The sequence below is a fragment of the Schistocerca cancellata genome, chromosome 9 (genome assembly GCF_023864275.1).
Source record: "Schistocerca cancellata isolate TAMUIC-IGC-003103 chromosome 9, iqSchCanc2.1, whole genome shotgun sequence".
NCBI lineage: Eukaryota > Metazoa > Arthropoda > Insecta > Orthoptera > Acrididae > Schistocerca > Schistocerca cancellata.
In genome coordinates, this window is record NC_064634.1 from 166981104 (window position 1) to 167002052 (window position 20949).

Here is a 20949-nt window from a genome sequence, read left to right on the forward strand (position 1 = left end):
AGGCCTTAAGAGTAAAACAGCTCTACTTTAAAACACAAAACCGGCTAGAAGCCATACAAGTACCAACAACAAGAACAAATTTTTAAAAAATAAGGCGTACACACAAGGGCGCCCAGATGTTCGAGGGTCGGCCTGTAATTCAAACACTGACGCTCGCTTAGGTCAGACAGGCAGACGGGCCAACCATTCACGATCCGACGACAACCAAACCGACCGACAGTCAGCGGACCCACCGACAAGATAACTTCCACTTCATCCAACGGAACAACGTAGAACATATTGGCGCCCACAACCGAGCGTACACGGAGCTATCAAACTACACACCGCGCTGGACAGCAACAACACGATGAGGAAACTAAACTGCCTGAAATTTACGTCAACGCCCGGGGCAGGTAACCGGAACGTTAACGGCCAAAAGGCAGAAGATTCCGCTGGTGCAACAGGATCAGCGCTGGATGACGTAGCTTCTGTGAATGGTGGGTGTCAAGCCTCTCGATATTCACAGGCGGTTCGTGGCAATATATGGAGAGTGTGGACCGTCGCAGAAAGTGATCTTGCAACACGACAATGCGTGTCTCCATAAGAGTAGGAAAACCACAGCTCCCACGGCTGAAATGGGGTTCCCCGTACAACCTCACCCACAGTATTCTCCCCACTTGGTCCCATTAACTTCTGTAGGTCTTGTTCGAACCCCTTTCCTGGAGCCTGTCGCACTCATTCCCTGACAGCTGCTCACAGTTTGAGAAAGATTTCTTCATAGCCACAAATAGGTAGGAATCGAGAGGGACCAAGTCAGGAGAATATGATGAGTATGGCAGTACATGGAACCCCATTTTAACGATGTATGGAGATGATCGTTGTCGGGTTGCAAGAGCACTTTTCGTGATCGTGCACGCTCTCCACACACTGCCACCAACCGCCTGCGAATATTTGCAGTGTTTACATTCTCCTTTCACAGAAACAAAGTACTCCAGCGCTGTCCTTGATGATCACATACAATGTTCTCCGTTCACGTAATGAGAGCAGTTCGGAAAATGGGCTTTGCTGTGCAAGGATTACTCTTATAGTGCCACATGCAGACAGACCGAAGTACTAAATATTTGCAACTGTAATGATGGGGAAAATAAAGTGTAAATAAATATGGAAAGGACCTTAAACAGTGAAGCGCCAAAGAAACTAGTGTAGGCATGTATATTCAAATACAGAGATATGTAAATAGGCAAAACACGGCGCTGCAGTAGGCAACACCTATATAAGACAACAAGTGTCTGCTGCAGTTGTTAGATCGGTTACTGCTGTACAATGGCAAGCTTTCAATCGTTAAGTGAGTTCGAAAGCGGTGTTACAGTCGGCGCACGAGCGATGGGGTATAGCATCTCCGAGGTAGCGATAAAGTGGGGATTTTCCCCGTAGGGCCATTTCGCGAGTGTACCGTGAATATCAGGAATCCAGTAAAACATCAATCAAGTCTCCGACATCGCTGCGGACGGATAAAGATCCTGCACAAACTGGACCAGCAACGACTGAAGAATCGTTCAGCGTGACAGAAGTGCAACCCTTCCGCAAATTGCTGCAGATTTAAATGCTGGGCCATCAAGAAGTGTCAGCTTGCGAACCATTCATTGATATGGGCTTTCGGAGCCGAAGGCCCACTCGTGTACTCTTGATGACTGCACGACAAAAAGCTTTACGCCTCGCCAGGGACCGTCAACAACGACACTGGACTGTTGATGACTGGAAACATGTTGCCTGGTGGGAGGTGTTTCAAATTGTATCGAGTGGATGGACGTGTACGGGTACTGAGACAATCTGATGAACCAATGGTCTGTGCATGTCAGGAGGGCCTGTTCAAACTCGTGGAGTCTCTGTAATGGTGTGGGCCATGTGCAATTGGAGTGATACGAGACCTCTGATACGTCTAGATACGACTTTGACAAGTAACACGTACGTAAGCATCCTGTCTGATCACCTGCTTCAGCTCGTGTCCATTGTGCATTCCGACAGACTTGGGCAATTCCAGCAGGGCAATGCGACACCCCACACGTCCATAATTGCAATACAGCTCCTCCGTGAGAACTCTTCTGAGTTTAAACTCCCCAGACATGAACATAATTGAGCATATCTGGGATGCCCTGTAACATGTGGTTCTTACGGATTTATGGACAGCCCTGCAGGATTTATGGTGTCAATTCCCTCCAGCACTACTTCAGACATTAGTCTAGTCCACGGCACGTCGTGTTGGGGCACTTCTGCGTCGTCCCGAGGGCCCTACGCGATATTAGGCAGGTGTGCCAGTTTCTTTGGCTCTTCAGTGTACACGGCAGGAAGGTGAAAAGCTGAGAGTGTCTAATGTGTGGTGTGTGATGCCTGTGTGCAGCGGTGCACCCGCCGGACGTGGCGCTGTACGTGGGCCTGGCCGTGGCGATGGTGGTGTTCGCGCTGATGGCGGCGGCGGGCGGCTACCGCTGGCTGTGGCGGCGCAAGGGCGCGCGCGCGGGCGGCGCCGGCGGCGGCCTCTACTCGCCCGCGTCGGCCGGCGACGTGGCGGCGGGCGCGCTCGCCGCGGACCCGGAGAAGCGCCGCCTGCAGCCCGACCTGACGCAGACGGCGGTGATCGCGGCCGCCTGCTACGAGTACCCCTACAGCGAGCCGCCGCCCCCGCCGCCCGGCGCCCTCTCCCACGACGACGACGAGGAGGAGCACCACTACGACGAGCCGCTGCGGCCCGGCGGCTCCACCTCCAGCCTCAGCAGCGCCGGCACCGCCTCAGGTAGGCACCACCCGCTGCCGCCGGCAAAGGCAAGCGGCGTTTAAAAAAAGTGCCGCAGCAGGTGGCAATATTACAACTGCGCTACTGGCCACTAAAATTACTACACCAAGAAGAAATACAGATGATAAACGGGTATTCATTGGACAAATATATTATACCAGAACTGACATGTGATTACATTTTCACGCCATTTCGGTGCATAGATCCTGAGACATCAGTACCCAGAACAACCACCTCTCGCCGTAATAACGGCCTTGATACGCATGGGCATTCAGTCAAACAGAGCTTGGATGGCGTGTACAGGTACAGCTGCCCATGCAGCTTCAACACGATGCCACAGTTCATCAAGAGTAGTGACTGGCGTATTGTGACGACCAGTTGCTCGGCCACCATCGACCAGACGTTTTCAATTGGTGAGACATTTGGAGAATGTGCTGGCCGGGGCCGCAGTCGAACATTTTCAGTATCCAGAAAGGCCCGTACAGGACGTGCAACATGCGGTAGTGCACTATCCTACTGAAATGTAGGGTTTCGCAGGGATCGAATGAAGGGCAGAGCCACGGGTCGTAACACATCTGAAATGTAACGTCCACTGTTCAAAGTGCCGTCAATGCGAACAAGAGGTGACCGAAACGTGTAACCAATGGCACCCATTACCATCACGCCGTATGATACGCCAGTATGGCGATGATGAATACAAGCTTCCAATGTGCGTTCACCGCGATGTCGCCAAACACGGATACGACCATCATGATGCTGTAAACAGAACCTAGATTCATCCGAAAAAATGACGTTTTGCCATTCGTGCACCCAGGTTCGTCGTTGAGTACACCATCGCAGGCGCTCCTGTCTGGATGCAGCGTCAAGTGTAACCGCAGCCGTGGTCTCCGAGCTGATAGTCCATGCTGCTGCAAACGTCGTCGAACTGTTCGTGCAGATGGTCGTTGTCTTGCAAACTTCCCCATCTGTTGACTCAGGGATCGACACGTGGCTGCACGATCCGTTACAGCCATGAGGATAAGATGCCTGTCATCTCGACTGTTAGTGATACGAGGCCGTTGGGATCCAGCACGGCGTTCCATATTACCCTCCGAAACCCACCGATTCGATATTCTGCTAATAGTCATTGGATCTCGACCAACGCGAGCAGCAATGTCGCGATACCATAAACTGCAATCGCGATAGCTACAATCCGACCTTTATCAAAGTCAGAAACGTGATGGTACGCATTTCTCCTCCTTACACGAGGCATCACAACAACGTTTCACCAGGCAACGCCGATCAACTGCTGTTTGTGTCTGAGAAATCGGTTGGAAACTTTGCTCATGTCAGCACGTTGTAGGTGTCGCCACCGGCGCCAACCTTGTGTGAATGCTCTGAAAAGCTAATCATTTGCATATCACAGGATCTTCTTCCTATCGGTTAAATTTCGCGTCTGTAGCACGTCATCTTCGTGGTGGAGCAATTTTAATGGCCAGTAGCGTATGTTAAATTTCTATTCACTCCCCAGACATCCAGTCAGTTGTATCAAATCGGTGAAGCGAAGTTCGTACGATCCCCTTGTAGTAGCCGACAGCAAGCTGAGGTGGGGCTGGCCCTTCGGTACAGAGGGTGGACTAGCGAAGCGCTGAGAACGGGAGTTTGTTTCTGCACAGGAGCCAAGTTATCCTACGCGAGCTGTACGAGTTCTAGGAAACTTACAGCGGCCCAGAGGGTTCGATATGGTGGGGCAGCAACGCGGCGTCACCAGTGCGACGAACCGCAGCCCCGTGTTGATCGAGCGCTCTGTCCCGTTCGCAGTGCTGCAGGCGTCGCTGGAGCCGGAGCTGAGCGCGGCGGGCGTGGCGACGGCGGCGGGCGCGCGCCTCGAGCTGCCCGAGCTGGGCGTGGCGCTGACGGTGCCGCAGGGCGGCGTGGCGCGCGGGCGGCGCCAGCGCGTGCTGGTGGCGCTGCTGCGCGACGCGCGCCCGCCGCTGCCCGACGGCTGCGTGCGCCTCTCGCCCGTCGTCATGTGCGGCCCGCTGCGCCTCGAGCTCGCCAAGCCGCTCATCCTCAGCTTCCAGCACTGCGCCGCGCCGCCGCACGACGCCTGGCGCCTCTCCGTCTGGTGCTGCGACACGCCGCCCGGCCAGCCGCCCTTCTGGCAGGTCAGTCCGTGATGCACGCGCACTCTCGCCGAGTACTCGCGGCAAGTGAGTCTGCTGCAGAGAGCGAGTACAAGTCTAATAGTATACCGGCTTGTTATAATTAAACTTTCCCCACGCCGCCCGAGGAGCCGCCCTTCTGGCAGGTCATTCTATGCTAATCGCACACTCTCGCCGAGTACTCGCGGCAAGTGAGTCTGCTGCAGAGAGCGAGTACGAGTCTAATAATGTACCGGCTGGTTATAATTAAACTTTCCCCATGCCGCCCAGCCAGCCGCCCTTCTGGCAGGTCAGTCCGTGATGCACGCGCACTCTCGCCGAGTACTCGTGGCAAGTGAGTCTGCTGCAGAGGGCGAGTACAAGTCTAATAGTATACCGGCTTGTTATAATTAAACTTTCCCCACGCCGCCCGAGCAGCCGCCCTTCTGGCAGGTCATTGTATGCTAACCGCGCACTCCCGCCGAGTACTCGCGGCAAGTGAGTCTGCTACAGAGAGCGAGTACAAGTCTAATAGTATACCGGCTTGTTATAATTAAACTTTCCCCACGCCGCCCGAGGAGCCGCCCTTCTGGCAGGTCATTCTATGCTAATCGCACACTCTCGCCGAGTACTCGCGGCAAGTGAGTCTGCTGCAGAGAGCGAGTGCGAGTCTAATAATGTACCGGCTGGTTATAATTAAACTTTCCCCATGCCGCCCAGCCAGCCGCCCTTCTGGCAGGTCAGTCCGAGATGCACGCGCACTCTCGCCGAGTACTCGCGGCAAGTGAGTCTGCTGCAGAGGGCGAGTACAAGTCTAATAGTATACCGGCTTGTTATAATTAAACTTTCCCCACGCCGCCCGAGCAGCCGCCCTTCTGGCAGGTCATTGTATGCTAACCGCGCACTCCCGCCGAGTACTCGCGGCAAGTGAGTCTGCTACAGAGAGCGAGTACAAGTCTAATAGTATACCGGCTTGTTATAATTAAACTTTCCCCACGCCGCCCGAGGAGCCGCCCTTCTGGCAGGTCATTCTATGCTAATCGCACACTCTCGCCGAGTACTCGCGGCAAGTGAGTCTGCTGCAGAGAGCGAGTACGAGTCTAATAATGTACCGGCTGGTTATAATTAAACTTTCCCCATGCCGCCCAGCCAGCCGCCCTTCTGGCAGGTCAGTCCGTGATGCACGCGCACTCTCGCCGAGTACTCGTGGCAAGTGAGTCTGCTGCAGAGGGCGAGTACAAGTCTAATAGTATACCGGCTTGTTATAATTAAACTTTCCCCACGCCGCCCGAGCAGCCGCCCTTCTGGCAGGTCATTGTATGCTAACCGCGCACTCCCGCCGAGTACTCGCGGCAAGTGAGTCTGCTACAGAGAGCGAGTACAAGTCTAATAGTATACCGGCTTGTTATAATTAAACTTTCCCCACGCCGCCCGAGGAGCCGCCCTTCTGGCAGGTCATTCTATGCTAATCGCACACTCTCGCCGAGTACTCGCGGCAAGTGAGTCTGCTGCAGAGAGCGAGTGCGAGTCTAATAATGTACCGGCTGGTTATAATTAAACTTTCCCCATGCCGCCCAGCCAGCCGCCCTTCTGGCAGGTCAGTCCGAGATGCACGCGCACTCTCGCCGAGTACTCGCGGCAAGTGAGTCTGCTGCAGAGGGCGAGTACAAGTCTAATAGTATACCGGCTTGTTATAATTAAACTTTCCCCACGCCGCCCGAGCAGCCGCCCTTCTGGCAGGTCATTCTATGCTAATCGCGCACTCTCGCCGAGTACTCGCAGCAAGTGAGTCTGCTGCAGAGGGCGAGTACAAGTCTAATAGTATACTGGCTTGTTATAATTAAACTTTCCCCACGCCGCCCGAGCAGCCGCCCTTCTGGCAGGTCATTCTATGCTAATCGCGCACTCTCGCCGAGTACTCGCAGCAAGTGAGTCTGCTGCAGAGGGCGAGTACAAGTCTAATAGTATACTGGCTTGTTATAATTAAACTTTCCCCACGCTGCCCAGGCAGCTGCCCTTCTGGCAGGTCAGTCCGTGCTAATCGTGCACTCTCGCCGAGTACTCATTGCAAGTGAGTCTGCTGCAGAGAGCGAGTGCGAGTCTAATAATGTACCGGCTGGTTATAATTAAATTTTCCCCACGCCGCCTGGGCAGCCGCCCTTCTGCCAGGTCAGCCCGTACTGCATGCGCACTCTCGCCGAGTACTCGAGGCAAATGAGTCTGCTGCAGAGGGCGAGTACGAGTCTAATAATGTACTGGCTGGTTATAATTAAACTTTCCCCACGCCACCCGGGCAGCCGCCCTTCTGGCAGGTCAGTCCGTGCTGCACGCGCACTCTCGCCGAGTACTCGCGGCAAGTGAGTCTGCTGCAGAGGGCGAGTACGAGTCTAATAATGTACTGGCTGGTTATAATTAAACTTTCTCCATGCCACCCAGCCAGCCGCCCTTCTGGCAGGTCAGTCCGTGCTGCACGCGCACTTTTGCCAAGTAATCGCGGCAAGTTAGTCTGCTGCAGAGAGCAACTACGAGTCTAATGTACCGGCTGGCTATAATTAAACTTTCCCCATTCAACAGATTATAACAGTGAGACTAATTACTGTACGAGTACCAGACTTTGTAGCATTAATATCCAAGAGTATGGGGTGCACGAGTTCCGTGCGTCACAGCGCCTCCGTCCATTTCCAACTATGGCCACCAGGTGCCGTGATCAGTCATCGTGATTTGTAAGGTGCGTTTGAGCAGTTACCAGACAGCGCCAGACAACAGGCTGTACTGCGCATGCGCAGCTATGATGACGTAGGCAGCCCGTACTTGGTGCTTGCTCTGCTCATACGCTTTTCATCGCATTTCTGGGGGAATTTTGTGCGTGGTGGGGCATCACGTGACCATGTGCAGCCCTGCAGGATGTTGTTGAGAAGGCATACAGAGTTGCACTTAGAGCAATTGTTTTATCATATCCCACCCAGATAAAGGCTGCAAATAAGGAAGCAGTTCTTGGCAAAACATCATTTCAAAATTAGACTCCACAGCTCGAAGTACCATAAAATTTTGCTATGGGATGACTTTGACAGATTTTTTTTTTTTTAATTCGTACTCTCCAATATTGTTATGTAGCATTTCCAACAGGTTTACATCTACACAGCACTGCAAAAAGCTAGTAGGATAGAATACAAATTTCTGCCCAAAAAAAAAGAAAAAGATGGGACAGATTCTTGTGTAGCTTACACCGGAATAAAGGACAATAAATTTCATGACCATTTTAAAATGTGTAAAAAATTAATATGGTTGTCTGTGAGGCAAAAAAACTGTACAACTGACAGTTTATATTCTACTCTAGGAATAAATGTGAAGCCATGTGGGGAGTTTAAACGACAAAACACGGTATGCTGCCAGTCTAAAATTTAGCATAGAATGGCATTCTACAAATTTAAGACGTGAACGCAAATTAAGAAATAACTTCAGGCCTAGAGGAAGTACTAGACAAGTACCTTGTGATCGAAAAACACTGTTTCACAGAAGGCAGATCTGTAAAATTCTGCTACAGCTGTCATTATATTTGAAACAAAACATTTAGTTCAAAATTACTGACTAAATTTGCCTTCTTAGTCAGCTTCAAGTCAGTGTTTACGTATGTTCGTACGTATATAGCATTATGGTTCAAATGGCTCTGAGCACTATGCGACTTAACTTCTGAGGTCATCAGTCGCCTAGAACTTAGAACTAATTAAACCTAACTAACCTAAGGACATCACACACATCCATGCCCGAGGCAGGATTCGAACCTGCGACCGTAGCGGTCGCTAGGTTCCAGACTGCAGCGCCTAGAACCGCACGGCCACTCCGGCCGGCTGGGACTTAACTTCTGAGGTCATCAGTCGCCTAGAACTTAGAACTACTTAAACCGAACTAACCTAAGGACATCACACACATCTATGCCCCAGGCAGGATTCGAAACTGCGACCGTAGCAGTCGCGCGGTTCCGGATTGAAGCGCCTAGAACCGCTCGGCCACAGCGGCCGGCTATATAGCATTAAGAGATCTTATAGTGTCATAAAAGGAGCAGGACATCAGAGACTACTCTAGCAGCATCAGAATTTCATAAACCATACTAAAATGCTTCATTCCGCTCTAATTGCACATTTCTATGTCCAGATGCATTCTGAAGTACCTGATATTCACCTTTTCAAGTGGTTTTCGTGATACCAATTTTCTTGGAGGTCCAGTACTGTATTCTCATGTTTGGTTCTTTATTATGGTATAACGTCATTCGTCCCAGAAAATGAAAACTTGTACTTGAAATTGAACGAGGGTGGAAGTAGCCAATAGTGCGGAGTGAAACACTTCGTTTCAAATAAACTAACTGCCCCAGCGGAAAAAAAATTAATAGAAGCAAATTATAAAACAGACAGAAATAGCTTCATTAAGACATTGATGGTTGATTCCTAATAACGTGGAAATAATATAAAATCAGAGAATTGAAACTACTAACTTATTTTGGTCTTTCATGGTTATGAGAATGTATATTAATTCACTTGATGGCTCCCGGCCACAGAAATCTGTTATGATTTCATTTGACGTGGGAACTGTAAACGAAGAGGCCAGCAATGTTACGAAGACACGAAACATATACACGGGTCACGTGGGGAAGGACCCCCCCCCCCCTCCCCACTATAACTCAGCTTGCTCTACGCATGCGCGAATCTGGCAGCTTGGGCGCGCCAGAAAAATGTTTCCGGGTAGCTTCTGGCTACTTGCTGCTACTGCTCATACGGCAGACAGCCACGCTTCAAGTAGCCAGAAGCGGAAGGAAGACACTGCTCATACGCGAATTCAGCTCTGCGCATGCGCACGAGCCCGCTGGCAACTGCTTATACGAACCTATAGTCCCACACACCTGACCAGTCGCAGTGCACTTGTTGACGTGTCTACATGAGCTTGGACAAAAGGAGTAGGGCATTATTGGTGAAGCTCTGTTATCAAAACAACAGTAATACACTCCTGGAAATGGAAAAAAGAACACATTGACACCGGTGTGTCAGACCCACCATACTTGCTCCGGACACTGCGAGAGGGCTGTACAAGCAATGATCACACGCACGGCACAGCGGACACACCAGGAACCCGGGGTGTTGGCCGTCGAATGGCGCTAGCTGCGCAGCATTTGTGCACCGCCGCCGTCAGTGTCAGCCAGTTTGCCGTGGCATACGGAGCTCCATCGCAGTCTTTAACACTGGTAGCATGCCGCGACAGCGTGGACGTGAACCGTATGTGCAGTTGACGGACTTTGAGCGAGGGCGTATAGTGGGCATGCGGGAGGCCGGGTGGACGTACCGCCGAATTGCTCAACACGTGGGGCGTGAGGTCTCCACAGTACATCGATGTTGTCGCCAGTGGTCGGCGGAAGGTGCACGTGCCCGTCGACCTGGGACCGGACCGCAGCGACGCACGGATGCACGCCAAGACCGTAGGATCCTACGCAGTGCCGTAGGGGACCGCACCGCCACTTCCCAGCAAATTAGGGACACTGTTGCTCCTGGGGTATCGGCGAGGACCATTCGCAACCGTCTCCATGAAGCTGGGCTACGGTCCCGCACACCGTTAGGCCGTCTTCCGCTCACGCCCCAACATCGTGCAGCCCGCCTCCAGTGGTGTCGCGACAGGCGTGAATGGAGGGACGAATGGAGACGTGTCGTCTTCAGCGATGAGAGTCGCTTCTGCCTTGGTGCCAATGATGGTCGTATGCGTGTTTGGCGCCGTGCAGGTGAGCGCCACAATCAGGACTGCATACGACCGAGGCACACAGGGCCAACACCCGGCAACATGGTGTGGGGAGCGATCTCCTACACTGGCCGTACACCACTGGTGATCGTCGAGGGGACACTGAATAGTGCACGGTACATCCAAACCGTCATCGAACCCATCGTTCTACCATTCCTAGACCGGCAAGGGAACTTGCTGTTCCAACAGGACAATGCACGTCCGCATGTATCCCGTGCCACCCAACGTGCTCTAGAAGGTGTAAGTCAACTACCCTGACCAGCAAGATCTCCGGATCTGTCCCCCATTGAGCATGTTTGGGACTGGATGAAGCGTCGTCTCACGCGGTCTGCACGTCCAGCACGAACGCTGGTCCAACTGAGGCGCCAGGTGGAAATGGCACGGCAAGCCGTTCCACAGGACTACATCCAGCATCTCTACGATCGTCTCCATGGGAGAATAGCAGCCTGCATTGCTGCGAAAGGTGGATATACACTGTACTAGTGCCGACATTGTGCATGCTCTGTTGCCTGTGTCTATGTGCCTGTGGTTCTGTCAGTGTGATCATGTGATGTATCTGACCCCAGGAATGTGTCAATAAAGTTTCCCCTTCCTGGGACAATGAATTCACGGTGTTCTTATTTCAATTTCGAGGAGTGTACTTCAGCTGCGTCCGCCCCCGGTAGCTGAATGGTCAGCTTGACGGATTGTTAATCCTCTGGGCCCGGGTTCGATTCCCGGCTGGGTCGGCGAATTTTCTCCGCCCAGGGACTGGGTGTTGTGCTGGTCTTCGTCATCATCCTTTCATCCTCCATCGACTGCAGGTCGTCAAATTAAAAGACCGGCACCCGGCGAACGGTCTTCCTGAAGGGGGGCCCTAGGCATACGATTAAATAAATAAAAACTGCAGCTGCACTTCGAGAATATCACCGACTTAAAGGATAACGGAAGGGTCCTCTTTCTCCACCTGCTGTGCGGAGCATGATGAAGAAGTTCGAATTAGCTGTAGAACTGGGTGTCGCTAGGGGAAGAGGCCGACTACCGGTTGCATCAAGGTGGTTGATGAAATCGCTGTTGCTATGGAAGACAACGCTGCGCGCAGTTCCCGATCGTCAGCAATGCGCGTGCTGTGTCACGACAGTTGAACATCCTGTGGTCCACTGTATGGAAGGTGCTTCGAACCATTCTCAAATGTTATCTGTACAAGAACCATATCGTACTGCAGCCTGCACCACAGGACGCACAACAACGTGTTGTCTTCGCTCTCCACTTTCTCGCAAGGATTGAAGTTGACGAAGGCTGGCCCTGGACCCTCCTGCGGACAAACGAAGATCATTTTTCTCTGACGGGTGAGGTGAACACACAGAACGGCCGAGTATGGGAAACTTCACCTTCAGTCACTGTGCATGAAGTTCCTCTGTATGTGTCACCGTATGGTGTAGCTTCACGACTACATTCATCGTTGGCCCATTCTTTTTTGTACAGGACGCGCTCAAGTACCAAAGACGTGCTCTGTGACTGGCCAGCGTTACTGCGATATGCTTTGCCAGCATGTTATACCCGCCCTACAGGAGAGAGAAACATTGAACTCAACAGTTTTCACCCAAGATGGGGCCTCACCGCACATCGCTCGTCAATTTCACCTGCTTCTTCCAAACACATTTAGAAATATCGGCCGATCGTTTCCAAATGATTGGCCAGCATGATCACCTGATCCCACTCCCTCTGATTTCTGGTTATGGGGCTACCTGAAGGACAGTGTTTACCAGGAGAACATTCACACATGTCCTGATCTGAAGCGCAGCTTATCAAGAGACGTAGCCAGCATCCTACGGACATGTTTCGTTCTGCCGTGCAGAATGCAGTCATGCGCTTTCAGACTCTTTTAGACACTCAAGGGCGCCATATTGAGCCCCTTTTGTAGCAGTAATGGTACCGGTCTGTAGTGGTATGATGTACCCTAGAAGCACATTAAAAGTGTTTCATTTGAACTGATTCTACAATACCTCTCTTCCACATGTCCTCGACATTAATGGTGCCAAGTTCGGTTCTCGTACGATAATTAGTTTCCGTGTTATAACATATTAAATAGGGAAAGTTTGATTATGAAAATGGTTCAAATGACTCTCAGCACTATGGGACTTAACATCTGAGGTCATCAGTCCCCTAGACTTAGAACTACTTAAACCTAACTAACCTAAGGACATCACACACATCCATGCCCGAGGCAGGATTCGAACAGTTTTTTTTTTTATAATTTGACAACTGTACATGATAAACTGTTAGGGTGTTGGGAGAACTACCTTCTGACACTTTTTTTTCTTTAGTTCAATGAAAATTTTGTGGTATTGAAATACAGAATATTTAAACTTTTAAGAAATCCTGGTTTTTCGCGCTACTCAGTGTTTATCACACCTTATATCTTAAACTATGTGTCTTACGACAGCATAATTTTTTATAGTTGGCTTCAGTAGTATATGTCGATAACGCGTGCAAAGTCTCTGGTCAATAAAGTCAGTAACAGTGAAGTAATAAAGTAAAAGGTCACGTATGATGCAGACATTTTTTAGCAAACCAACATCCTAAATGTAGTAACCGACAAGCATTTCCGCTTTACACTTTTTGTGGAGGGTCAAAGCGAACAAAAGTTTCGGAAAGGTTTGAATTTATTTTTGCAGTTTGTTGGAAGTCGGTGGGTGCTATAGATCGCCCTATACGAGAGCAGTATTGTGCTGTTCACTGGCGCGATGTTAAGTTCCAGCGCGCTATATTTTGCTGTTACAGGCGCGGTGCAGTGCTGCGCTACAGAAGTGGCGGAAACAGTAGTACATCACAAAACCTATTGACAGAAACCTAACAAATCCTGAATTACTGAAGAAGTGTCTGCATGGTCAGACTCAAAATCCCAATGAGTCGTTCAATAATCTTATATGGACTTCCTTACCAATTTTTTTTTTTGATTAAGACACTAAAGTGGGGGTCAGTGATGCTGTTATTGCTTTTAATGATGGCAACACTGGTAGGGTGAAAGTGCTACAGCATATGGAAATTAATCCTGGAGCAAACAACATCAAAGAACTTGAACGGATGGACAAGGTTCGCATTGATAAAGCAGAGTATGCAGCACAGTTGGCCACTAAGAAGTCAAGAAAGAAGAAAAGAAAAAAGAACTTGGAAAAAGGTCAAGAGGATGATATACAGTATGGTGGAGGGTGCTTTTCTTTCACTGCTGCCATGTCCCGCACTGATGCAGTGTCGGCATTGTTAGGAACGGATTTGGCAAAGTTAGTGGAAAGGGGTGGCCGGATGTCCTTCCTGCCGCCACCCTGTACGCCCCCGGGACAGAATTTGTGTACCCCTGCTTCCTGCGTCTAGTGTAATTCATGGAATAGTGCAAACATGTTCAGATGTCTGCGAGTCGTGGAACTGAGGCGGAACGTGGGGACCAGCCCGGTATTCACCTAGTGGGATGTGGAAAACCGCCTAAAAACCACATCCAGGCTGGCCGGCACACTGACCGACGCCGGTAATTCGCCGGGCGGATTCGATCCGGGGCCGTTGCGCCTACCTGAGTCCAGGAAAAGTGCATTAGCGCTCTCAGATAACCTGGTGGGTCGGTGCAGGGTGCTTCTGACTGACTAAAAATAAAAATAATAAGCATATATTAACTGAGTGACAGTCTTTTGAAATTTTAGAAGCCATTACTGAAAATTTACATTTTGCATTTTTCACTAAACCTCAGAAACCACCTCGAGTAGAGTATTCAAATTTTCAGGGCGTAATAACATACATATCCTGAGTCTACTAAACCAAAACACATAATGTTATGTATAATTAAAATTATTTAGGATAACAGACAAAAAAGTACATAATATTTTAATCGTTTAATTAAAAAATTGTATTTCCGAAAGCAGTGGCTGAAGTGCAATTATTATAGTTTATTAGACTCAGGACACACAGTTTAATGTCCTCCAAACGTTTCATGTCAATGGCTACAGTGATTCCTGAAATACTGGGAAGCCAAGAAACTAAATTTAACACTGTCGGGTTAGGGCGTACCAACTCCCCTTAAACTGGCGTGGAAAAAAACTATATAACCGAAAAATTGGTTGTGTAACGTCCCCTTAGAAAAATTAATGAATTACTGTGCTGATAAACCTCTTACGTTATTTAATTTTCGAACAGCTGAGCAGAACTGAACGTACTCAGATATTTCTCTCTTCACTTATTCTGATCAACACTAAACTGACACGCAATATTTTTTAGCGCAACGCAGTCTGACTTTCAATAATCCCTACAAAAGAATGGCCCTGACTAACAATAACTTATACCTTTCATGAATTACTTAGCTCACAAAAATCTTCGTTAACGAACTACTGCAATACAGCGAGGGCCAGTACTGCCAGCTAAATGAAAGATTCTAACTACTGAAGGCACTAACTACTGATAGGCATAGTTAGCAAATGAAAGATTTTGATAGAGAACAAACAATGTATTTACCTTATTAATATTCAAAAGTCATCATATATATGATAGTTCATGATATACAGTATTGCAAATTTTCTCTTTCTGATGGACACACGTCCAAATCGTCCGCTCTCAAAATTCTGCCCTCTCCCCACATCCACCACTGCTGGCGGCTCACCTCCAACTGCGCAACGCTACGCGCTGTTCACATCCAACCATGGAGGTAAAAATAAGAGGAGTTGTCATGACGTCACAAACTTGAAGCCGACCCAAGTCAAGATCCGCCATGTTAGCTACCCCAAAACATTCGCTTCTGGTAGTTTAATTCCGTGTAGTCGTGAAGTGTTTTGGTAAAAAATGCCGGCTTGCGTCGCTTACTGGTGTACTAATCGTTCTTATTGTAGTCTAAAGTTTAAACAAATCCTCTTTCATTCGTAAGTGGACTTATTTAAGCGCTATTTTCTTATATATACTTGAAATTCTGATGCACTGTAAAGTTCTACAGTACCATGGTTTTATTTCTGTGATTTGACTTTAGATTTCCTATCAGTCCAATGCGAAGAACTCTCTGGAGGTGAGCAATACACTTGGTTTTCATTGTTTGGTTATTCCCAAGTGACTGAAAAGTCCTGGCAAGAAATATCCTGGAAATGGGGACTAATGTTTTAAAATGCGATAATTTAATATAAAAGAAGTGTAACTTCATGTAGTTAATTAACTCTTCAGTGAAATCTGTGGAGCACATGTTACAGTGGTTAAATTATGAGTAGTTAAAGGGTTACATATTTGTTAAAGCAAAGTTCCCTATCTACACTCCTGGAAATGGAAAAAAGAACACATTGACACCGGTGTGTCAGACCCACCATATTTGCTCCGGACACTGCGAGAGGGCTGTACAAGCAATGATCACACGCACGGCACAGCGGACACACCAGGAACCGCGGTGTTGGCCGTCGAATGGCGCTAGCTGCGCAGCATTTGTGCACCGCCGCCGTCAGTGTCAGCCAGTTTGCCGTGGCATACGGAGCTCCATCGCAGTCTTTAACACTGGTAGCATGCCGCGACAGCGTGGACGTGAACCGTATGTGCAGTTGACGGACTTTGAGCGAGGGCGTATAGTGGGCATGTGGGAGGCCGGGTGGACGTACCGCCGAATTGCTCAACACGTGGGGCGTGAGGTCTCCACAGTACATCGATGTTGTCGCCAGTGGTCGGCGGAAGGTGCACGTGCCCGTCGACCTGGGACCGGACCGCAGCGACGCACGGATGCACGCCAAGACCGTAGGATCCTACGCAGTGCCGTAGGGGACCGCACCGCCACTTCCCAGCAAATTAGGGACACTGTTGCTCCTGGGGTATCGGCGAGGACCATTCGCAACCGTCTCCATGAAGCTGGGCTACGGTCCCGCACACCGTTAGGCCGTCTTCCGCTCACGCCCCAACATCGTGCAGCCCGCCTCCAGTGGTGTCGCGACAGGCGTGAATGGAGGGACGAATGGAGACGTGTCGTCTTCAGCGATGAGAGTCGCTTCTGCCTTGGTGCCAATGATGGTCGTATGCGTGTTTGGCGCTGTGCAGGTGAGCGCCACAATCAGGACTAAATACGACCGAGGCACACAGGGCCAACACCCGGCAACATGGTGTGGGGAGCGATCTCCTACACTGGCCGTACACCACTGGTGATCGTCGAGGGGACACTGAATAGTGCACGGTACATCCAAACCGTCATCGAACCCATCGTTCTACCATTCCTAGACCGGCAAGGGAACTTGCTGTTCCAACAGGACAATGCACGTCCGCATGTATCCCGTGCCACCCAACGTGCTCTAGAAGGTGTAAGTCAACTACCCTGGCCAGCAAGATCTCCGGATCTGTCCCCCATTGAGCATGTTTGGGACTGGATGAAGCGTCGTCTCACGCGGTCTGCACGTCCAGCACGAACGCTGGTCCAACTGAGGCGCCAGGTGGAAATGGCATGGCAAGCCGTTCCACAGGACTACATCCAGCATCTCTACGATCGTCTCCATGGGAGAATAGCAGCCTGCATTGCTGCGAAAGGTGGATATACACTGTACTAGTGCCGACATTGTGCATGCTCTGTTGCCTGTGTCTATGTGCCTGTGGTTCTGTCAGTGTGATCATGTGATGTATCTGACCCCAGGAATGTGTCAATAAAGTTTCCCCTTCCTGGGACAATGAATTCACGGTGTTCTTATTTCAATTTCCAGGAGTGTATGTCCAGGCTATTTAGATCATTACATTAATCACTGTGTTGTCGTGTTACCCTGTAAATTGATGTTATTTGCCACACTGAATGTCACTTGGTAGGTACGATTTAAAAACAAAGTAGATGTGTAAACTACAGTGTGCCTGACAATCTTAAATTCCATTCTTTTCCTTCGTAATTTAACGAACGTTTCACTATGTTGACATGACAGCTGGCTTGTTTATATCATCCCTGCATACATCTATGGGACACCAAAGGAAATAAGGCAAGTTTCTTGCAAACTTGAACATTTAAAATTTGCATTTGACTTGAAAATGCAACGAATACAAATGGGTGTACGAAAGCACGCTTTTCATAGCACATACTTCTCTTCTCGGTTATTCGAAGTGTATAAACAAAAAGGAATTACAGTACTGGGGCCAGAAGCTTCATATTTTGGTGTCGTATTACTGTATCGAATACGCATTTAAGACCAGAAAAACGGTTGAAGTTGCGTTCCTTGTGCTGTGTTGTTCACTAAAACAGTGTAACATTTACTATATAAAATAAATATCGAATGCACACGACAGAAATAACGAACAAGAAGGAATTGTAAACACTCGTCTGCTAATGTTTTGGGGGATCCAAGATGGCGGCAGGCCCCGCCCACTGGCTTCGAAACAACGTACAGCGTAAGTCTGTAGCGCCATCTCCCCTTATTCTACCTCCATGCATCCAAATGCCAAACACTACAATAGCAAAAATTCCAACAATGCAAACCAGCCGCAGACTGCACACAGCACAGTCAGTGATTTGCATACAGAGCGCTACGTGGCGTTACCAACATGAAAACCTAAACAGCCTACTTACAGTTGTTTCAGCGATAACTCGCCATCCCTAGTAGATTAGATTCGATTAATACTAGTTCCATGGATCATGAATACGATATTTCGTAATGATGTGGAACGAGTCAAATTTTCCAATACATGACATAATTAAGTTAATTTAACAACATACTTAAGTTAATATAACAACTTTTTCATTTTTTTGTTTTTTATTTTTATTTTTTTATTTATTTTTATTTTTTTTAATTTATATCTAAAAATTCCTCTATGGAGTAGAAGGAGTTGTCATTCAGAAATTCTTTTAATTTCTTCTTAAATACTTGTTGGTTATCTGTCAGACTTTTGATACTATTTGGTAAGTGACCAAAGACTTTAGTGCCAGTATAATTCACCCCTTTCTGTGCCAAAGTTAGATTTAATCTTGAATAGTGAAGATCATCCTTTCTCCTAGTATTGTAGTTATGCACACTGCTATTACTTTTGAATTGGGTTTGGTTGTTAATAACAAATTTCATAAGAGAGTATATATACTGAGAAGCTACTGTGAATATCCCTAGATCCTTAAATAAATGTCTGCAGGATAATCTTGGGTGGACTCCAGCTATTATTCTGATTACACGCTTTTGTGCAATAAATACTTTATTCCTCAGTGATAAATTACCCCAAAATATGATGCCATATGAAAGCAAGGAGTGAAAATAGGCGTAGTAAGCTAATTTACTAAGATGTTTATCACCAAAATTTGCAATGACCCTTATTGCATAAGTAGCTGAACTCAAACGTTTCAGCAGATCATCAATGTGTTTCTTCCAATTTAATCTCTCATCAATGGACACACCTAAAAATTTGGAATATTCTACCTTAGCTATATGCTTCTGATTAAGGTCTATATTTATTAATGGCGTCATACCATTTACTGTACGGAACTGTATGTACTGTGTCTTATCAAAATTCAGTGAGAGTCCGTTTACAAGGAACCACTTAGTAATTTTCTGAAAGACAGTATTGACAATTTCATCAGTTAATTCTTGTTTGTCAGGTGTGTTTACTATACTTGTATCATCAGCAAAGAGAACTAACTTTGCCTCTTCATGAATATAGAATGGCAAGTCATTAATATATATTAAGAACAGCAAAGGACCCAAGACTGACCCTTGTGGAACCCCATTCTTGATAGTTCCCCAGTTTGAGGAATGTGCTGATCTTTGCATATTATGAGAACTACTTATTTCAACTTTCTGCACTCTTCCACTTAGGTACGAATTAAACCATTTGTGCACTGTCCCACTCATGCCACAGTACTTGAGCTTGTCTAGCAGAATTTCATGATTTACACAATCAAAAGCCTTTGAGAGATCACAAAAAATCCCAATGGGTGGTGTTCGGTTATTCAGATCATTCAAAATTTGATTGGTGAAAGCATATATGGCATTTTCTGTTGAAAAACCCTTCTGGAAACCAAACTGACATTTTGTTAGTACTTGTTTGTTACAGATATGTGAAGCTACTCTTGAATACATTACTTTCTCAAAAATTTTGGATAAAGCTGTTAGAAGGGAGATTGGACGGTAATTGTTGACATCAGATCTATCCCCCTTTTTATGCAAAGGTATAACAATAGCATATTTCAGTCTATCAGGGAAAATGCCCTGTCCCAGAGAGCTATTACACAGGTGGCTGAGAATCTTACTTATCTGTTGAGAACAAGCTTTTAGTATTTTGCTGGAAATGCCATCAATTCCATGTGAGTTTTTGCTTTTAAGCAAGTTTATTATTTTCCTAATTTCAGAGGGAGAAGTGGGTGAGATTTCAATTGCATCAAATTGCATAGGTATGGCCTCTTCCATTAACAGCCTAGCATCTTCTAATGAACACCTGGATCCTACTATATCCACAACATTTAGAAAATGATTATTAAAAATATTTTCAACTTCTGACTTTTTGTTCGTAAAGTTTTCATTCAATTTGATGGTAATACTGTCTTCCTGTGCTCTTGGTTGACCTGTTTCTCTTTTAATAATAGTATGGGGCCTTCCCTTGTGAGTAAAGTATCGGCACCTTTTGCTCGGTATCGTGTCCCTGACGAGACCGTGTGACTTTGCAGGAGGAAGCGGTGCTGGGCGAGGAGACGATCAACACGGCGGTGTACGCGCAGCTGGACCCTGGCCGCGTGCACCTGGCGTGCGAGGCGGGCACTCGCTGCGTGCTGGTGGGCCGGCCTGCGCGGCCGCGCGCCGCCAGGAAGAGCCTCCGCCTCGCACTGTTTGGCCCGCCAGTGCCGCCGCTCGTCGCGCTCCCCAACTGCAGCCTGCGCGTCTACGTGCTCGAGGACACGCGCGAGGCGCTACAGGTACACTGCAGTACAGCCACCGTCTAACATACAGTGTGTAAACTTTTAGATGGCAGACCTCTCCCTAGTCCTGAATCGGTAGAAGTCGGTAAACGTCGGGAGGCTTCGGTATGCACGCAGTTTCGACTGCTGCCAACATTATGTAGCTGACTGTGTTGTACAAGGTAGCCATTGTCGTCTGCTTTGTTATTGTTTTGCGCTGTACTGTTCTGCGTGTTTTTATTGTGCAGTTGTGCTAAACATTATCAAAATGAGTGAAGAGGCAGTTGCTTTTATTTTAACGCGTTTGCGAAACGTGTTGCGAATAGTGTTAGTAGTGAAGAAATAATAGAACAAAACGCCATGCCTGATGCGGCACTTTTTCACGCATCTCAATGTTTACCACGTCATATCTCCTGAATTATATGTCGTAAAGAGACATAAATTTGCTG

The 20949-nt window shown here is 48.2% G+C and overlaps 1 protein-coding gene across 2 annotated transcripts in view; it reads left to right on the forward strand.

The window, feature by feature from the left end:
* LOC126100237 (netrin receptor UNC5B) overlaps positions 1-20949 on the forward strand; it is a 345034-nt gene that overhangs the window by 298254 nt on the left and 25831 nt on the right. For both annotated transcript variants that reach the window (XM_049910817.1, XM_049910818.1), the window contains 3 exons: positions 2378-2770; positions 4571-4917; positions 20273-20518. In XM_049910817.1, the coding sequence (XP_049766774.1) occupies positions 2378-2770; positions 4571-4917; positions 20273-20518 (986 nt within the window). The remainder of the gene's footprint in view (positions 1-2377; positions 2771-4570; positions 4918-20272; positions 20519-20949) is intronic.